Source organism: Danio rerio, chromosome 4 (genome assembly GCF_049306965.1).
Source record: "Danio rerio strain Tuebingen ecotype United States chromosome 4, GRCz12tu, whole genome shotgun sequence".
Classification (NCBI taxonomy): Eukaryota; Metazoa; Chordata; class Actinopteri; order Cypriniformes; family Danionidae; genus Danio; species Danio rerio.
In genome coordinates this window covers 53,823,824-53,843,896 of record NC_133179.1, presented here as the reverse complement: position 1 = coordinate 53,843,896, position 20,073 = coordinate 53,823,824, and the positions used below count along the sequence as shown (strand labels likewise).

General features: G+C 40.7%; 1 protein-coding gene and 7 non-coding genes across 8 annotated transcripts in view; 4 read left to right on the top strand and 4 right to left on the bottom strand.

Annotated features, from left to right (window-relative positions):
• Nucleotides 1-17,276, top strand: part of zgc:174314 — a 144,651-nt gene extending 127,375 nt beyond the window's left edge. Inside the window, exon 3 of the mRNA XM_073945365.1 lies at nt 14,628-17,276. Coding sequence (XP_073801466.1) covers nt 14,628-15,241 — 614 coding nt within the window. The 3' untranslated portion in view covers nt 15,242-17,276. The remainder of the gene's footprint in view (nt 1-14,627) is intronic.
• On the top strand, nt 1,200-1,282 carry trnal-cag (transfer RNA leucine (anticodon CAG)). Its single transcript has one exon. It is a non-coding gene; the product is annotated as a tRNA-Leu (tRNA).
• trnal-uag (transfer RNA leucine (anticodon UAG)) lies at nt 5,708-5,790 on the top strand. The gene has a single exon. It is a non-coding gene; the product is annotated as a tRNA-Leu (tRNA).
• Nucleotides 6,867-6,939, bottom strand: trnav-cac (transfer RNA valine (anticodon CAC)). Its single transcript has one exon. It is a non-coding gene; the product is annotated as a tRNA-Val (tRNA).
• On the bottom strand, nt 7,044-7,116 carry trnav-aac (transfer RNA valine (anticodon AAC)). Its single transcript has one exon. It is a non-coding gene; the product is annotated as a tRNA-Val (tRNA).
• A 1,699-nt stretch (nt 17,277-18,975) lies between the features above and the next one.
• Nucleotides 18,976-19,048, bottom strand: trnar-acg (transfer RNA arginine (anticodon ACG)). Its single transcript has one exon. It is a non-coding gene; the product is annotated as a tRNA-Arg (tRNA).
• A 297-nt stretch (nt 19,049-19,345) lies between these two features.
• On the top strand, nt 19,346-19,417 carry trnae-cuc (transfer RNA glutamic acid (anticodon CUC)). Its single transcript has one exon. It is a non-coding gene; the product is annotated as a tRNA-Glu (tRNA).
• An 85-nt stretch (nt 19,418-19,502) lies between these two features.
• Nucleotides 19,503-19,589, bottom strand: trnay-gua (transfer RNA tyrosine (anticodon GUA)). Its single transcript is given in 2 exon segments — nt 19,503-19,538; nt 19,553-19,589. It is a non-coding gene; the product is annotated as a tRNA-Tyr (tRNA).
• Between the last annotated feature and the right edge of the window lie 484 nt (nt 19,590-20,073).

Below are 20,073 nucleotides of genomic sequence, written 5' to 3'. Positions count from 1 at the left end.
GGCCCGACACAGCTGTACAGGTCCTTGCGAAATGTCCCCTTTCGTCACATTTGAAGCACCTGAATTCTGGGCGTTCCTTCATCACATTTTCTGAGCTCATGCACAGTCGACAGGTTTTTACCTGATTGGTGTGCATGACTCTAAAGTGCTGTGGCGCTTCCGCCGTCTCGATTTTGGTACTGTATGGTAAGGAGACCATCTCTTCCGGAAATCTGTTTTTTACAAACCTTGTTCCATCTTCTATGTTTGTGCCAGGATACAATCTTCTTTTAATTTTAGATATGGGGAAAACTCCCCATCTCTCTAGCTTGCTTAAAATTTCTTCATTTGCTAGGTAAACAGGCAGATGCTTGAACGAAACAACATAGTCTCTGTTTTGTAACCTCCGTACTTCAGATTTCACTCCTTTAATTGTCAATCCATTGTCTATTAAAATTTCGGTGTCATCTTCAGTCTCCATTGTTACTTCATACTCCCTTTGTTTGTTTGGGTCTCACCGCCAGCATTCTTCCTTCTCCAATCAGCTCCGTGACTGCTTTGGTTATATCAAATCTTCTTGCATCTTTTACATTTTCTACTTCTACAGTTACTGTTGCTTCCTTTGTGCATACTCTTCTTTGTACCTCTTGCTTACCCTTACCTTTCTCACCTCTTCGTTGGCCGGGCTCTTCATTTTATTTATCTCTTTGTCTGTTGTCAAGTCCATTTTCTTTACCTCTCCGTCTATTATCCAGCCCATTTTCTTTATCCTTTCTTGCAAGTCCCTCCATTTCCATGTCGTTGCCGGGGAATCTGTCCATGATTAAAAATAAAACACACTACATAACCACCCTTCAGTCAGCAAAATGCTGCTGTTAGGTGGTTTTTAAAGACAAAAAGAAAACAAACAAACAAAAACACTCAAGGTCAATAAACAAAAAGGTAGACAAACAAAATGGGGAGAGCCTTTCTCTCCTTACTGCTGCCAACTCACTTCCTGTTTGCTCTATAGCCCCCTCAGGGTGGTGTGGCCGTAAGCAATGACAGCTGTCAAGTGTTGGCTATTGAAACTAGGCGCAGCCCCAGGAGGCGAGCACAGATTATCTGCCTGCAGCGCCAATGAGCTGGACAGCCGGAGCTGGGCAAGCTGTGAAGCACCAGATTCCATGTCACGGTACTGCGGTGTGGCTCCCAGGAGACAGCTCCTGCCAAGCTTGCATGTCAGGATGGCCGAGCGGTCTAAGGCGCTGCGTTCAGGTCGCAGTCTCCCCTGGAGGCGTGGGTTCGAATCCCACTTCTGACAAACCGAGCCTGCGGCAGTGCGCTCAGGCTGAGTTCTTTAACTCTCTGCCCCCATGTCCGAATGATACAGTAACACTGACAAAGTGCTGCATCACGCGGGCTTTAATGCAAGTGCACTGAAAGGGGATCAAAAGAATTGTCCTGGGATGGTGTTGCTTTTAAGGTTTGCAGGGCATTTTTTTCGTCAAATCCTCGTACAACGTCAAGTCATGACATTTGACAGATCCATGCCCTTGTATCGTGGATCATCCAGTGAGCAGAGAGCCAATTGAGAATGTGCGTAAAAGCAAATCTGAATGTTTCCGCCCAGTTGCTAACAGGAGACCCTCCGCTTGTAAAGCCATCGTGATAACCACAGGAGCCTCCGGTTAGGGTGAGAGCACTGTCTTGTGGTGCCAGCGCAGAGAGACGGAAAGTCACTTTCCACAATGTTTTCATTCAATGTTCTACGCTGGTGGAATCACCTTCCCATTCCCACTCGGATTACGGATACACCGGTGTCCTTCAAACGACAGCTAACACCCATCTCTTCAGAGTACACCCGAACCCCGGTGAATATCCCTCTCTCTAAAGAAAACGAAACTCCTACTCCAGCACTAAATTCTCTGAGCACAAACAAATTACTTGGAATAAATAGCCCTTTTTCGTATGCGTTGCCTCGTCTTGTTGAATACCTCCACTATTGTATGTCGCTTTGGACAAAAGTGTCCGCTAATTGTATGCTTCCGCCCAGTTTCGAACAGGAGACCTTTAGCGTGTAATGCAAACATGATAAACACTACACTACGGAAACCAATAGGCCAGTGGTTCTCAAACTTTTTTCACCAAGTACCACCTTAGAAAAAAATCGTCTCTCCAAGTACCACCTTACGACGCTATTTTTAACCAGTATTAAAAAATAGCGTCGTAAGCCTAATTAAGCAGCTACAGGTGTGCACAGTTTTAAAACGATGCAGATTACTTCCTATTAGTAAGAATATGTATTATTGTCAGTCACTTTAAACATTTTAAATAGTCTAAACATTAACTGTGCTTGCAGATAAAAAAAAAGTTTTAGTTAAAATGTGCTTTTAAAAGTTCATAAAAAAATGGCGCTGTTCTTAAAAAGTAAAAAGAAAACTGCTGTACTTAAATCTAAAAGTATTTATAATAGCCTATTCATCAAAAGCTGGAGATGCTGCTTGGACCTTATAAATATAGGCTATATGTCATATTCATACACTTTCAGACAAATCTTGAAATAAATGTTAAATGTACATATGACAGAGTTCATACAGGCACAGCCTTATGAAAATCAATTCCAGCACCTATTTTTTTTTCAAGACTGACATGCTATGTATTGAAGACCTGAAATGTATTCTCAGCAACCCATACAACATTGCATAGGAATAGATACAAATAAAAACCATTAATAATAATATTTATAAATCATATATTAATAATATAATAAACCTGCACTAAGTGCTTGTGAAATCTTTTTTTGTACTCAAGTAAAAATACTATTACACTGCTAAAATAACACAAATTTTTTGTAAATAATACTAATATTAGGTAAAAGTACAAATTACTCTTTTAAAAAGTACTAGTTGGTTACTTTTGAAAAAAAATCAGATTTTCATTATGAAATCAATTTTTTTATGTGTAAACCTGATTTAATGGTTTGATTGCTTACATCCCAAAGCTACATGTATAATTTGCACTAACAAAGGAAGTATAGTCAATTTTTCCTTTCATGACAATTAATCTTTTTCAATAGCACTGGTAAAACTACCAAATAATCTTTAAGGCCATAGAGACACTTTTTGCCCATTTTTAAAAATATTTATTTTTAAGCTTTGAAAGGTTAAATTAAAGCATATGGTAAAAAGATTTAAATTTAGCGTTTTATTTACATATTTTACACTATTTTCTTTACAATATGGCAAATTTGTTTCTTAAATAGCTGTACATCACATGTAGATTTTATTTTACACTTGATCTTAATCTAAAATAGAAACGTAAAAAAATACAAGTACACTGTCAGTAAAAAAATAAAACAAATGACTTCATTTTACTTGAGGTATTTGAAATATGACGACACTACATTTATCAAAGCAGTGCTTTAAGAGCCTTATTGTAAATTGTGATAAATAAACAATAAGTAGGCTAACAATGGATTGCTTTGACCTGTTATGCTTTAAGACAGATCAGAATGTATAAATCACACAAATACCTCATCCAGAAACATTTTTCAGCATAATTATTTTGTCGTAAAGAAATAAAAAATGTTCCACCTTTGCTAAAAGTAAGTTTTACTTCACAACACAGCCAAATAAGACCATTAGCATTGTCATCGATCATGTATCAATCTATTTCTAAATACTTGATAACTTTGAATACTTTTGACTAAATTTAGTTAAGGAGCAAAGATAAATAATGTCTACTTTAATAGTGGAAAGATCGCGATTGTATTCTATCTGAGCACACACGCGATCATGAGAAGACTTGCAGTTCATTTGAAAAAAAGTCTATTTAAGAGATCGCATATCTGTTTTAGCGATTTGCGTACATGAATGCGCTCTCGTGTTAAAATAAAGCACTCGCCGCATTTAGAGAAATGAGTAATTGCGCAATACCTTCATTCCCGCGCCGCCATTCAGACTGTATTTAGATGAGTGACAGTCAGAGGCGAGTCGACTGGCTGTCGGAGAGCGAAACGTGTATGAAGATCATCAAATAGGCAGGAAATATTTCCGCGGTTTAATTACTCTGCTAGACATCTCTGTAGTGAAAACATCCGAGAAGCATTATTCCAACAAAACATTTGTTTTTAAGTTGTTTTTTCTGTCTCTGCAACACAGAAAGCCTTTGTCCCGCCCTTACGTTTCACGCAACTAGACAAGGTCGACTGTGATTGGCCACTTTTCATGTCAGTCAAATCACGCTTCAGAATCAATTCTTAAACTTCAAAACTGATTTTCAGCAGCTTATGACACAATGCACTAAAATAAACACTCTAAGCACAGCGTTTTGATCGTACGCTTCACAAAACAGCCAATGCTGATCACATCAATGTTATATTACGCATTAAAAGATTAAAAGTGTTAATTGTTTCTTTCATTATTCAGCGATTCCTCCGCGTACCACTAGGAGGGAGCCCGCGTACCAAACACAGTTTGAGAACCACTGCAATAGGCCAACTCAGCGTGACAAGCTCCCTGCAGGTATTAGGGCCAATTTACAATCCGGGCCCGACACAGCTGTACAGGTCCTTGCGAAATGTCCCCTTTCGTCACATTTGAAGCACCTGAATTCTGGGCGTTCCTTCATCACATTTTCTGAGCTCATGCACAGTCGACAGGTTTTTACCTGATTGGTGTGCATGACTCTAAAGTGCTGTGGCGCTTCCGCCGTCTCGATTTTGGTACTGTATGGTAAGGAGACCATCTCTTCCGGAAATCTGTTTTTTACAAACCTTGTTCCATCTTCTATGTTTGTGCCAGGATACAATCTTCTTTTAATTTTAGATATGGGGAAAACTCCCCATCTCTCTAGCTTGCTTAAAATTTCTTCATTTGCTAGGTAAACAGGCAGATGCTTGAACGAAACAACATAGTCTCTGTTTTGTAACCTCCGTACTTCAGATTTCACTCCTTTAATTGTCAATCCATTGTCTATTAAAATTTCGGTGTCATCTTCAGTCTCCATTGTTACTTCATACTCCCTTTGTTTGTTTGGGTCTCACCGCCAGCATTCTTCCTTCTCCAATCAGCTCCGTGACTGCTTTGGTTATATCAAATCTTCTTGCATCTTTTACATTTTCTACTTCTACAGTTACTGTTGCTTCCTTTGTGCATACTCTTCTTTGTACCTCTTGCTTATCATTACCTTTCTCACCTCTTCGTTGGCCGGGCTCTTCATTTTATTTATCTCTTTGTCTGTTGTCAAGTCCATTTTCTTTACCTCTCCGTCTATTATCCAGCCCATTTTCTTTATCCTTTCTTGCAAGTCCCTCCATTTCCATGTCGTTGCCGGGGAATCTGTCCATGATTAAAAATAAAACACACTACATAACCACCCTTCAGTCAGCAAAATGCTGCTGTTAGGTGGTTTTTAAAGACAAAAAGAAAACAAACAAACAAAAACACTCAAGGTCAATAAACAAAAAGGTAGACAAACAAAATGGGGAGAGCCTTTCTCTCCTTACTGCTGCCAACTCACTTCCTGTTTGCTCTATAGCCCCCTCAGGGTGGTGTGGCCGTAAGCAATGACAGCTGTCAAGTGTTGGCTATTGAAACTAGGCGCAGCCCCAGGAGGCGAGCAAAGATTAGCTGCCTGCAGCGCCAATGAGCTGGACAGCCGGAGCTGGGCAAGCTGTGAAGCACCAGATTCCATGTCACGGTACTGCGGTGTGGCTCCCAGGAGACAGCTCTTGCCAAGCTTGCATGTCAGGATGGCCGAGCGGTCTAAGGCGCTGCGTTTAGGTCGCAGTCTCCCCTGGAGGCGTGGGTTCGAATCCCACTTCTGACAAACCGAGCCTGCGGCAGTGCGCTCAGGCTGAGTTCTTTAACTCTCTGCCCCCATGTCCGAATGATAAAGTAACACTGACAAAGTGCTGCATCACGCGGGCTTTAATGCAAGTGCACTGAAAGGGGATCAAAAGAATTGTCCTGGGATGGTGTTGCTTTTTAAGGTTTGCAGGGCATTTTTTTCGTCAAATCCTCGTACAACGTCAAGTCATGACATTTGACAGATCCATGCCCTTGTATCGTGGATCATCCAGTGAGCAGAGAGCCAATTGAGAATGTGCGTAAAAGCAAATCTGAATGTTTCCGCCCAGTTGCTAACAGGAGACCCTCCGCTTGTAAAGCCATCGTGATAACCACAGGAGCCTCCGGTTAGGGTGAGAGCACTGTCTTGTGGTGCCAGCGCAGAGAGACGGAAAGTCACTTTCCATAATGTTTTCATTCAATGTTCTACGCTGGTGGAATCACCTTCCCATTCCCACTCGGATTACGGATACACCGGTGTCCTTCAAACGACAGCTAACACCCATCTCTTCAGAGTACACCCGAACCCCGGTGAATATCCCTCTCTCTAAAGAAAACGAAACTCCTACTCCAGCACTAAATTCTCTGAGCACAAACAAATTACTTGGAATAAATAGCCCTTTTTCGTATGCGTTGCCTCGTCTTGTTGAATACCTCCACTATTGTATGTCGCTTTGGACAAAAGTGTCCGCTAATTGTATGCTTCCGCCCAGTTTCGAACAGGAGACCTTTAGCGTGTAATGCAAACATGATAAACACTACACTACGGAAACCAATAGGCCAGTGCTGCTTCAAGTATTTATAGTCTTTTTTTATAGAGCTGTCTTGTACGGTCTGCACCGTGAAGGGCCAGCAAACGCACTGGCCACCTGCTCATGCACAACACAAAGCTAAAAGAAATCAGATTCTACGCAAGTTTGCGACACCGCGAGGGGCGGTAAACACTGAGCTGAATTCAAACTTCTAGCCTCACACCGCTCTGCAGAAAGAATGTTTTCAGTGAACGTCAGTACTCAACAGAAGCCTGATTTGACAATTGTCATAAAAGCCAGAGGTTGTTTCCGCCCAGTTTCGAACTGGGGACCTTTCGCGTGTGAGGCGAACGTGATAACCACTACACTACGGAAACCTTCAGGCAAATCGAGCTGATAACCCTTTTTGATTGGGTGCCTGTCGACGATCATTGCTGGTGCGGCAGTGGATGCTATTATTTTCTCACCAAAAGAAGAGCACTGTTTCTGCTCGGTTTCGAACCGAGGACCTTTCGCGTGTTAGGCGAACGTGATGACCACTACACTACAGAAACCCCACAAGTGCTTTCACCAGCGAAGTTAGGCCTGCAAGGATAAAACAAGGCGTACGCGTCGGTCAATCGAGCGGACAAAGCCAACTCAGCGTGACAAGCTCCCTGCAGGTATTAGGGCCAATTTACAATCCGGGCCCGACACAGCTGTACAGGTCCTTGCGAAATGTCCCCTTTCGTCACATTTGAAGCACCTGAATTCTGGGCGTTCCTTCATCACATTTTCTGAGCTCATGCACAGTCGACAGGTTTTTACCTGATTGGTGTGCATGACTCTAAAGTGCTGTGGCGCTTCCGCCGTCTCGATTTTGGTACTGTATGGTAAGGAGACCATCTCTTCCGGAAATCTGTTTTTTACAAACCTTGTTCCATCTTCTATGTTTGTGCCAGGATACAATCTTCTTTTAATTTTAGATATGGGGAAAACTCCCCATCTCTCTAGCTTGCTTAAAATTTCTTCATTTGCTAGGTAAACAGGCAGATGCTTGAACGAAACAACATACACTGCAAATTTTAGATAGTAGATTTAACTACCTTGGAGTTAAAATTAACACTCCCTCAGAGTTTATATGGGAACCACTATAAGTGTTAAAAATAACACTTTTGAAAGTGTTAACATTGTCAACACCAAGAGAGTGTTAATTAACAAACTCTTATTGTGTAAAATATATGTTAAATTTCCGAAAAAATACCAGCAGCTGTGGTTGCCAGAATCTTTCTGTGAAAAACATGGAAGTTTTATATAACTGTATAAATTTACAAAAATTAATCATATTTCATGAACTAACACATTGTTTATCCTCCACAATGGTGACACAAAAACTGTTTTGCTGTTTTTCTTTCTTTTTTTTTCATTTTTAGATTTTACGTAAAAATACCAGCAGCTGTGGTTGCCAGTAATCTGCTGTTTTTAACATTCATAAATTCAGTTTACAGAATATTTCTGTTAAAAGCACATTCAACAGTCTGTATTTTTTATCGATCTCACACTGCAAATTTTAGATTTGGTAGATTTAACTACCTTAGAGTTAAAATTAACACTCCCTCAGTGTTTATATGGGAACCACTATAAGTGTTAAAATAACATTTTTGAAAGTGTTAAAATTTTTAACACCCAGAGTGTTAATTAGCAAACTCTTATTGTGTAAAATATCTGTTAAATGTATGTCAAAATACTGGCAGCAGTGGTTGCCAGTAATCTGCTGTTTTCAACATTTTAGATTCGTAAATTCAGTTTCCAGAATATTTCTGTTAAAAATACATCCCATAGTCTGTATTTTTCATTCGAACACACTTAAGCCTTAAATTCCAGAGCAAAATCCTAACTAGTGTCCTCACTACAGAGGCCTGAACACTCAGACAGTGATGAAGTTAATGAGACAATTAAGTGTCTAATTAAAGGAGGATTGAGAATTATTGATGAACAACTGTTAACAAGCAGAATCACTGAAGGACAGAAAAACACAAGCCAAAACCAAAGATGAAATCAACTGAGAAAAAAAACTCTAAATAAAATAATAATCAATAAAATAAAACAAATTACACAATAAAAATTTTTTATTTTTCAACATCTTTAAAAAAAACTCATCACATTAAACAACTTATCATGGAGCTTCACCTATTACTGACCTTTGACTTGATTTCTGTCATGTGAACAAAAGCTCCTAATGAAATTTCTGTTGTTCATTTGAAGTCACCATGATGGAGGACAGAGTCTGCTTTAGTCAGGCTCTTCAACTTCTTGCTATAAAAGTCTTTTATTTTGGCTGGTATAATTAATGATAATCACACTATTTATACCTATTGCATAGAAAGCCAAAAGAAAATTAAAGTGTCAGTCTGAAGAGGTTATTTATGATATCATAGCCATCCTTTCCTGCTTGTTTTTTTAATTCAGTATCATATTAGTTATGTGTGAAAAATAAATAATATACACAAATGAAACAACTGAAGCTCCAACAATTAATGACTTTATAACAGGTTTAAAACACCATTTACAATGAGAATGATTGATTTATAACAGCACTTAAAAACACCCAGACATCAACAATTAGTCTTTGAGTCTCAATGATGGTGACAAACAAAAAAATAAAAATCAAGTTAAAAAAAACACTCTACTGAAACATCACCTCCCAAAAACAACACAAAATACAGGAAAATAAAGAGATTGTAAGAACATAAAGCTGCAAAATAATTCATGCTACAATGCATGCTGGGAGCTTTGTACTATGCTGGCACCCAGCATGCATTGCGGCATGAACTATGCAGCTTTTTTCTTTTTTAGCAACCACGGTTGAGGTTCAAGCTGGAGCTTGAATGTTTAGTGCATGACACTCTAATTATTAATTGCTACTTGTCTTTCTCGTGATAAATAGTTGACAAAATCTGATATGTAGCGGGGGAAAAAACAAGAAAGAGTTCATCAGACGCTGGATTCGAGCCGAGTTCATGCTTGAACGTATCAATTCCTGTTCACATGGGTCTTACGAGTAGCGCCACTGAGACTGTTAACCATCCTGCAACATTTTACAGATATAAACCACAATATTTCTTTTTTCAATGCACTCAGTGCGATGTTCAGACCCAACTGTGTTAACCGCATCAGCTAATCTCTCCCGCTCTATTTATTTCTTTTATTGTTAATTCCGGAGAACAAACTTGCAAATAACACCGCTTTTCTCCGGTCTACCTCTGAAAGCACCTCCAATTCACATTCTGTTCAAAGTTTCTCTTTTTGCTTGCTTTTGCCATTGCTTTTTCGTTGGGTTTTGTCATTAGCATAGTCATTAGCATATTCATACGGGGGAGGAGGCAGGGAGGGGTTTTGTGCTCGTGCATGTTGCGCTCAGTTTCACGTTCATTCAGATGTACAAAAGAATATGCGTGAGATTCGGCGTACGCAGTGTTTCATACATCTGAAATTTTTTCTGCGTACGCACATTTACAGCTTTGTGCGTACGCAATGTTTTAGTAAGATTTCCACGCAAGTCTTCGTACATGAGGCCCCTGGTTACACAAAGCTGGTCTGATCATTAACTTGAAGAAAAGTAAATTCTGCCAACATAAATTATCATTTCTTTGACATGTGGTGAACACCCAGGCCATTCCTGCTGATTCCAGTAGAAGCGATAACATCCTACCCGGTTCCAAAAAAACATCAAAGACATTAACTCCTTGGATTGGCAGGGTGGTACCATATGTTTGTGCCAAACCTTTCTCAAATTGCAGAGCCCATGAACTCCTTGAAGAAAAAAGGGTGAATTTTTCAATGGACACCTCAATGTCAACAAGCACTGAAGAAATTAAAGACTTGTCTCACCTCGCCTCCCATCCTTGTGGTTTGCCAGTGATTCCGGATTAGGTGCAGTGTTGACACAACACAAGGCGCAAGGACAGGAGGAATTTATTAATATTTATAATTTGTGTAGGCATACTATAGGCCAGGGATTTTCAAAATGTGGGGCGCCAGCACCTGTTAAGGGGGGATCGAGAAACTGAGGTGTGCACTCGAGTAAATTATGACGTTTTTTTTATGTTCACAAGAGTCAATCTGATTAGTCCCGCAGCTAACTATCAGGCACGAGGCACCTTTTGTAGTTAATGCGATCACGTAAAACATATACAAAAAATGGACCTGTGGCTTTTTAAAATTAACGACGGTGAAGTTAACACCGGTAAACCGTCTGACAAAAAAGATGACGAGTGCCCTTCTGAAGCATTAAAGCAAACGGATGACCAACCCTCCGCGTCAACGGGGATCTCCACACAGAGAGGTTTAACGCTCATTACAAAAACCAAAGGCCTGTGTGCATCAAAGCAACAGAAGTATGATGAACAGTACATACAATACGATTAATAACGAACCATGTCCACAATGTGTTGTGTGTTCAGAGGTCCTTGCAAATGACAGTTTAAAACCTGTGAAACTAGTGCGTCACTTACAGAAGAAACATCCGGTGTTAAAAGATAAGCCAGTCGACTTTTTTCGATGTAAAGAATCAGCATTAAGAGGACAAAAACAAACGATGACCAGTCAAACCACGCTGCAAGTAAAATCGCTTACTGCTTCAAATGAGGTGGCACATTTAGTTGCCAAGGCCAAATGGCCACATACATTTCCAGAGAGCCTCATATCTCCAGCTGCAAAGGCCATCTGTAGAACTGTTTGGAGAGAAGTATGCAAGTTACATTGAACAAATTCCACTACCAGACAACACCATAAGCTGGCGTATAACTGATATGGCATGCGACGTCAAACGTCAGCTGATTAAAAGAATAAAGAATGGGATTTCTTTTTTATTACAATTAGTTGAGTCGACAGACATATCAAACTCATCTCAACTACTTGTATTCGTCCGCTACAGTCATGAGAGAAAATTGCTTGTGGATCTACTATTTTGCTCATCAATGAAAAGATGTTTACAGGAAAAGATATTTTAGAAAAACTCAGTGGTCAACTGAATGAACTTGGTCTTTGTTGGGACAATTGTGTCGGTGTGGGCACTGATGGAGTGGGATCCATGTTAGGAAAAAATAAAGGACTCACTGCTTTGGTTCATAAAGTAGCTCTGCATGTTTGTTTCACCCACTGTATGATTCGCAGAGAGGTCCTCGCAGCGAAAACACTTCCTGCGGACTTGAACGCAGTGCTTCAAACAGCAATACAGATTGTGAATTTCATAAAGACTTGTCCCACTAAATCAAGACTGTTTGCCTTGTTGTGCATAGAAATGGGGTCCGAATATGAGTCGTTGCTTTTGCACAAGGAGGTTAGATGGCTCTTCACAGGCAAAGTCCTGCAGCGTATTTTTTCATTGCATTACGAACTGAGGATTGATTGTGGATCTTCCTTTAGGAGTTATTTTACTGACGCTAAGTAGCTCACAGATCCTACATACCTGTCTGACATATTTGATAGGCTTAATTCGCTTAATTTGTCCCTTCAAGGCCGTGTTCAAGCCAACTAAATCTAAACATGTTCCTGACCTTGGATGAATTTATCACAGAAAGTGTGTTTAACTGGGATACTACTAAAACGGAAATCACTCTCCATCTGCAATCTCTGTCTGCACATTTCAATAGGTATTTTTCTGAGCAGCATAATTGGAACCAGTACGACTGGGTTCGTAAACCCTTCATCAAAAGCACAGTGAGTCTGTCATCAAACCAGCTGGATGCCCTTCTGCACCTTTCAAGTGACCGTACTTTGACCCATCTCCATTGCAGAAATCTGGGAAGAGCAACACAAAGACCCAGATATAATCAAGATATTTCAGAACCTAGCAGACAGAGATTCTACTGTGCAATCCTAGAGGAAACACTGGAATTATTTCCCATGCGAGAGGCCACTGCCCAGACAGAAGCCAAATTCTTCAGAGAAGGAATACTTACTTGTTGGGGATTACCAGATTCCATTCTATCTGACCGAGGCACACAGTTCACATCAGCAGTTTTCTCTGAAGTTTAAAAATGGAAAATCAAACAGAAAATGACAAAAATCAAATAGCCTACCAGCCCCAGACCAATCTCACAAAACGACTGAACAGAACCCTAAAACAAATGATTTCTGTGTACGTAGAAGATAACCATAAAAATGGGACCAATACTTACCAGAACTTCGCTTTGCCATAAATTCTGCAGTCCAAGAAACCATCGGCATGACTCTAGCAGAGCTTCTACTCGGGAGGAAACTCCAAGGTCCTGTAGATAAGTTACTGCATGGACACAATTTATACCGATTCTCCGGCCTACGACGTTGCAGAACAACTGTCAAATTTGAAAATGAAAGCAAGTGAGTTCAGAAAAAAAGCTATGGCAAGACAACTCTGCAGTTACAATAAAACAGGATGAGAGGCATCCTATAAAGAAAAAGACAGTGTCAGGGTAAGCTTTCCTCAGTCAAGTTTATTGCATAATTTCAGTGCAAAGCTTGCAAACATATTTTATAACATGTTTTATAAACAACCAGGGGTTGTTGTTTTTTTTTTTTTTTTTTCAAGGGTGAGAGTGTGGCAAGACTATGCCTCCCCCAATTTTTTTCTTCTAAGCTTCAATAGGGGAAGCTAGTCAAACCTGCCCTTCCAAAAACTTCCAGGGTCAAGTTGAAGAAAACGGAAGTTCAGGTAGGGAAAAGAAGATTAAAGAGGGAGGAAATGGAAAAGTGAGAAGAAGAATTTTGTTTCTTTTGGGTTTGTGTGTTTGTTGTGGCAGAGAATGGAGAAAGGAAATGTGCGAGGTTGAAGAGCTGTTGGTTTTTGGCATGTGAAGAAAAAAAAGACTGTGGCATGTAGCAGAATGGACGCAGTGTGCCCGGCAAACTTTACAGTGGTCATTTTGTGCAAGCAGTCTCCTGGATCCTCGGTGGAGTAAGTGGGAAGCTGAATCCTTTCCTGAAGCCAACGAAAAAGTCAGTCTGGTAGGAAGGAGCCTTACTAAACGAAACTTATCAAGGGGTGGACCAGTACCAATCGATGCTAATAGCCCGGGTCAGTTCATTGTATTCATTCATACACCCACACTGAAAATCTTTACACACGTTGCAACCCCATAAAACAGGCTTTTTGTTCATTACTCATTCCATCATTCCCCCTTTACACTAGCTATAATTTATTTTTGAACCGTTTTGATTTTAGTTTGTTTCTTTTATTGTTTGTTGTACAAGGATGGTTGATTTTGTTTAGAAACCTTTACAAATGGAGTGATTCCGCAGTGATGTTGTATTTTTAATTTTTTTATTGTTAAATATATTACTGTTGAGTCAATGTACATGTGTGTGTGAGTTCTTATTTAAAGAGAATCTTTAATTTATTTTATTTTTATTTTTGATTATGAAATGGTGGAAATTAATGCTTGCTGTGGCTATCCTTGACAAGATAAACTTGTTTGGCGCCCATAGGTTATAAATAACCTATACTTTTTTGTTCGAGGTCCACTGGGAGTAGGATGAAAGGGTCTAGAAAAAGACACGGATTTCACTTCTTACATGGACTAGCGATAAAGCATTCAACTACTATGCTGACGGCCCAACTTCTAATCCCGCTGGGAGCAGTTTTTGAAAGTTTATTTGTTTTGTGTTTTTTTTTTCTTTCTTTGAAAGACTTAAACAAAACTTATTTATCCAAAACCACCACTGTTACAATACAAATAAAAATAGGCCGTTTACAGCTTTTAAATCTATCTTATCAATATGATCAAAATGACTTTTATGATCCATTATGTAAGAAACTGAAAACTGGACTGAAACTGTTTCAATTTACTATAACTTCAATGTTAAGTGGCTTTGACACAATTTATGTTGTAAATGCTCTAGATAAATAAAGATGAATTAAATTGTATCTGCTTAAATTTGTACACATTAATAGACCAAACAACATATTATCTGATTTATTTTACATTTAATGTGCATTAAAATTACAGTGTGTGAAGCCAATGTTTCCTGTGTCTTTTCACTTTTGAGCTTTTGATGAGAGTTTTTAAGACTTAATGAAAACTATTGTTTTATTTATTTCTTTCAGATTGCATTGAAGAGAATGAGGGGAGTAAAGACGAGGAACATCATGTCAAAATTGAGGAAAAAACTCATTTTTTGAAAAGGAGAAAAAAGAATCGTTTCACCTGTACTCAGTGTGGAAAGAGTTTGGCAAACAAAAGCAAACTTAAGATTCACATGATCATCCACACTGGAGAGAAACCATTCACATGCACTCAGTGTGGGAAGAGTTTTAGCCAATCATCACACCTTAATCAACACATGATGATCCACACTGGAGAGAAACCATTCACATGCACTCAGTGTAGGAAGAGTTTTTACTGCTCATTCTCCCTTAATCGACACATGAGGATCCACACTGGAGAGAAACCATTTGCATGCACTCAGTGTGGGAAGAGTTTTACCTGCTTATCACACCTTAATCAACACATGATGATCCACACTGGAGAGAAACCATTCACTTGCACTCAGTGTGGGAAGAGTTTCAGCCAATCATCATCCCTTAATCAACACATGAGAATCCACACTGGAGAGAAACCATTCACTTGCACTCAGTGTGGGAAGAGTTTCAGCCAATCATCATCCCTTAATCAACACATGAGAATCCACACTGGAGAGAAACCATTCCAATGCACTTAGTGTAGGAAGAGTTTTTACCGCTCATTCTCCCTTAATCAACACATGAGGATCCACACTGGAGAGAAACCATTCACATGCACTCAGTGTGGGAAGAGTTTCAGCCTATCAACATCCCTTAATTATCACATGAGGATCCACACTGAAGAGAGACCATTCACATGCACTCAGTGTGGGAAGAGTTTTACCCGCTCATCATACCTTAATCAACACATGATGATCCACAATGAAGAGAAATCATTCACATGCACTCAGTGTGGGAAGAGTTTTACCTGCTCATCACACCTTAATCAACACATGATGATCCACACTGGAGAGAAACCATTAACATGCACTCAGTGTGGGAAGAGTTTCAGCCAATCATCATCCCTTAATCACCACATGAGGATCCACACTGGAGAGAAACCATTCCAATGCACTCAGTGTGGGAAGAGTTTTTACTGCTCATCCTCCCTTATTCGACACATGAGGATCCACACTGGAGAGAAACCATTCTCTTGCACTCAGTGTGGGAAGAATTTCAGCCAATCAAAATCCCTTAATTACCACATGAGGATCCACACTGGAGAGAGACCATTCACATGCACTCTGTGTGGAAAGAGTTTTACCCGCTCATCACACCTTAATCAACACATGAAGAGAAACCATTCACATGCACTCAGTGTAGGAAGAGTTTTTACTGCTCATTCTCCCTTAGTCGACACATGAGGATCCACACTGGAGAGAAACCATTCACATGCCCTCAGTGTGGGAAGAATTTCAGCCAATCAAAATCCCTAATTATCACATGAGGATCCACACTGGAGAGAAACCATTCACTTGCACTTAAGCTGCGGTCACACTGGACTTTTCTCGCCATAGACTTCCATGCATACGCACGTGAATGCGTTAGACCGGAAATGCATGTTCGTGCCTCAAGTTTCGCAGTTCATTGCCTTGCAGAGTTCAAGCTTGATGAATTCTGACCTGCAAAATTGCATAACTTGACTGTGTGAGACCTATCGAAGATCAAAACATGACCTCTCTGGACAGTTAGTAAAATATAGACCAATCGTTCGCTTTTTAAATGTCTGATCATCTTGTTTAATCCGGCTCCTTTTCACGGCGCTGTACAACAGAATTTCGCATGCTCAAATTCTAATGTGACCGCAGCTTCGATGTGGGATGAGTTTCAGCAGCTCCTCAGACCTTTATTAAACACATGAAGACCCACACTGGAGTGAAACCATTCACATCTACTCAGTGTGGGAAGAGTTTTAACCAGTCACCAAACCTTAATGAACACATGAAGATCCACACTGGAGGGATACCATTCACATCTACTCAGTGAGACCGTACAGATCTGGTCAGTGTCTACAGAGTTTCACTCATTCGGCGCAGCTTAAGAAACACATGGACAAAAAGTTGCACACATGACATGAATGCAGCAAAACATTATCTCATGTGCACAGGATGTTTCATGTCTGAATAATGTTTGAATAGGCTATAAATAACAGTATAATAGGTATACTGTTTTCCAACAATCCTACACTGCAGTAGATGGGGTTGTAAATGTGTCGCGCTCCTTGCATTTATGTAAACACAATGATGGCAGCTGAGAGAAGAACAGTTTCATAAACATCTGGATAACAGCACCTCTGCGGCTTGAAATCTCATCTGTTATCCACTCTCCAGTGTGTTCATGTAGCTAGTGTTGTGTTGGATGATGTTATCTGTCTGATTCCCTGAATGAGAAATCCAGGTTGGAATATGTGGTAAATCGTGATTGGATGCCTGCATTGCTCATCAATGGGTATGTAAAAGTTGTTGTGCTAGCTACCCCAGGACCTGTGGCTACTCAGGAGTCCTCATGTCAAGACCTCCCATCTCATTGATTCTTTAACCTTATGGTTTTGTTTTGCGTTACTTATATCATGTAGTTAAAGTGTTGTTGTGATTATATCCTAAGTTCTTTATCTTCATTAGTATCCCTAGACATTTGTTGGTTGCATTGATTGATTGTTCTATGAGTTACATTTTATAATAAATAATTTGCATTCAGGTTATTTTGTTGGCTCATTTCTCTTTTGTGCTGCGACTCAAACAAGCGGGTCAAAACACTTTGTAAAATGTGTCCGGTTGTATCCGAGATCTTGTCCTTTCAGTCATGACCATGGGTGACAGTAGGTACTTAGATTACCTTTTGTCTCAGCTCCTTCACCACAACAGACAATCACATCAACTTCTTTACCAGCCAGCAGCTAGCTCTCTGCAACTCTCCCATGGCCGCCCACAGAAGCTAAGCAGGGCTGCGCCCGGTCAGTACCTGGATGGAAGACCACATGGGAAAGCTAGGTTGCTGCTGGAAGTGGTGTTAGTGAGGCCAGCAGGGGGTGCATGTGTTTGAGTGACAGGGACGCTATACTCCTCAGCAACGCCTACTGCTTTTGATGCCGGAAATCTTTTAAGCTAACGTTAGAGACAGTGGATGTTACGGCCCTGGACTCCCATATGGGGGTTGTGCATTATTATATTATTGGTTTATTATTGAAGATGCATTAATGTGTGACCCTTATATTATCGCTTTATTATTAGTGATGAATTAATGTGTGAGCATTATTCTATTATTGGTTTATTATTAGTGATGCATTCATGCGTGATCCATATTGTTTTTTTGCTTTGTGATTGATTAGATTAGTTTATGATTAGTGATGTAGTCATATGTGAGCGTTATTATATTTGTTTATAATCAGTGACTGATGAAATGAGCCTTATATTTATTATAAGTGAGTGATTCATTGATGTGTTAGAATAATGCACAGGCATTATTGTAACTATGGTAGTAAATAATAATATAAAGTGTTATATTGTATAATTACTGCATTAAAATGTTTGTAGTAAAACTTTAAAGAGTGCTTGGTCGGCTAAGTTAATCTTACCAAATAACGTTATACAACATCTATAACAATCATATAATAATCGTGTTGTAGTAATTAATGTTACTGTAATGGTTATTCATTTAAACCAACTTGTTATAAAAATACTTAGTTTGCAATTGTTGTCCGAATTAATCTGATATGAAATCTGTTATTACAGTACAAATCTTAAATGGTATAAGGGCTCTGATTGGCCATAGCGTTCATTGTAACTCGGAACATGATTGGCTGTCGTAACCAAGAATAGGGTGAATCTTGGTTCCAGCTCGGGACGTGATTGGCCAGCGTAACCATGAATTAAAAAAAATCTTGGTTCCAACTCGGAACGTGATTGGCCGGTGTAGCCAAGAATAACCACGACCTACAGGTGCCAGTATGCGCCACTGACCCAGTCTGCACTGTGTGGCATATTTGCCGACATATAACAGAGACTGAAACATTGCTCACACTTGTCTGAGGTGATCATTTTGACTGCAATCTTGTTTTAGGTTGGCACTTTGTTTTTGAATATTGTCTGCTTTTCGAATGCGTATCTGTGCTGCAGTAGAACCCCTTAGCCTCACAGCAAACATTTTGGTCTACAAGCTGTCACTGCCGTCTTCCCAGGAGAGTGGCTGTACTGGTTTCTTCTGGTAGTCCTGAGGGATGTACGGGACCAAGACATGAGAGCAGTTGGGGCAGCCTTTGAACCCAGGAGAGCACCCCACAGGCTCTGTGCTGGCGGCCCCAGAAACTCAATTCACTCCAGAGTAGAACCGAACAACTCCGGCAGGGGCAAACCACGACCCCACTGCACTGAGAGCAACGCAAGAAATTCCTGATCGAGCCAGCCAGGAGTCGAACCAAGAATCTTCTGATCCGTAGTCAGACGCGTTATCCATTGCGCCACTGGCCCAGTCCGCGTCAGCAGTGCTCAGTAGCATGCTGATTGGAAAGAGGACACGGCTCGGTGAACATGGAGTTCCTTCAACGCATGCTGTGCTTTGTTGTCATGGCAAGTTGTGGTGTCGATAGGATGCTCTTACACCGAGCATGTGACAGTCCCTCCCAAGAAGAACTTTGATCCAGGCTCTGAGACTGTCTCTTCCCCAGGAGGAGGTTGCAAACGTTAGAGTTATTTTTGTCAGAGCAGCTGCAGCACACCTGGGTGGAGGCCGACACCTAGACTTGAGGTCATCCTTCAGCCAGTCCTTCCCTGGTGGTCTAGTGGTTAGGATTCGGCGCTCTCACCGCCGTGGCCCGGGTTCGATTCCCGGTCAGGGAACTTCCTTTTCACCTCCATGCTGAACTTTGAGCAGTGGTGAACTCACTTGGCGAAGGCAAGAAACCGGCTCTGAGCGCAAAAGATTTCCTTCAAGCCGGAGTCGAATCAGCGACCTAAGGATTGCCATCATCCCACCTACAGTCCTCCGCTCTACCAACTGAGCTATCGAAGGCTTATGGGGCAGTTCCACAACCACATCCTATAAGGTAGCTGCAGTCCGACCGCTGGCCAAAAAGGACAGAAGCAAAAGCACTCAAGCCTTCCCATGCCGGGAGTCGAACCCGGGCCGCCTGGGTGAAAACCAGGAATCCTAACCGCTGGGAACTGCCACTTTGGAAAGCACGTCCCAGCTCCTCTTGCACAAGTGCCACTCATACACTTACGCACTCTCTCATACACAGTTTCTTGGTTTCCGTAACCGAGAATCTTCTGATCCGTAGTCATAAGCGCTAACCTTTGTGCCACCGTCACTCTGTTCAGCACCTTGTTAGCACATTGCTTGGAGCAAGGACAAGGCTCTGTCAACCCTGAGTTCCTTCACCACACATTCTGCTTTGTTTTTATGGCAAGAGGTTATGTGGATGGGATGCTCTTACAGGATTCCTGACAGTCCCTCCGTAGAAGACCTGAGATCCAGGGTCGGAGACTCTCTACTC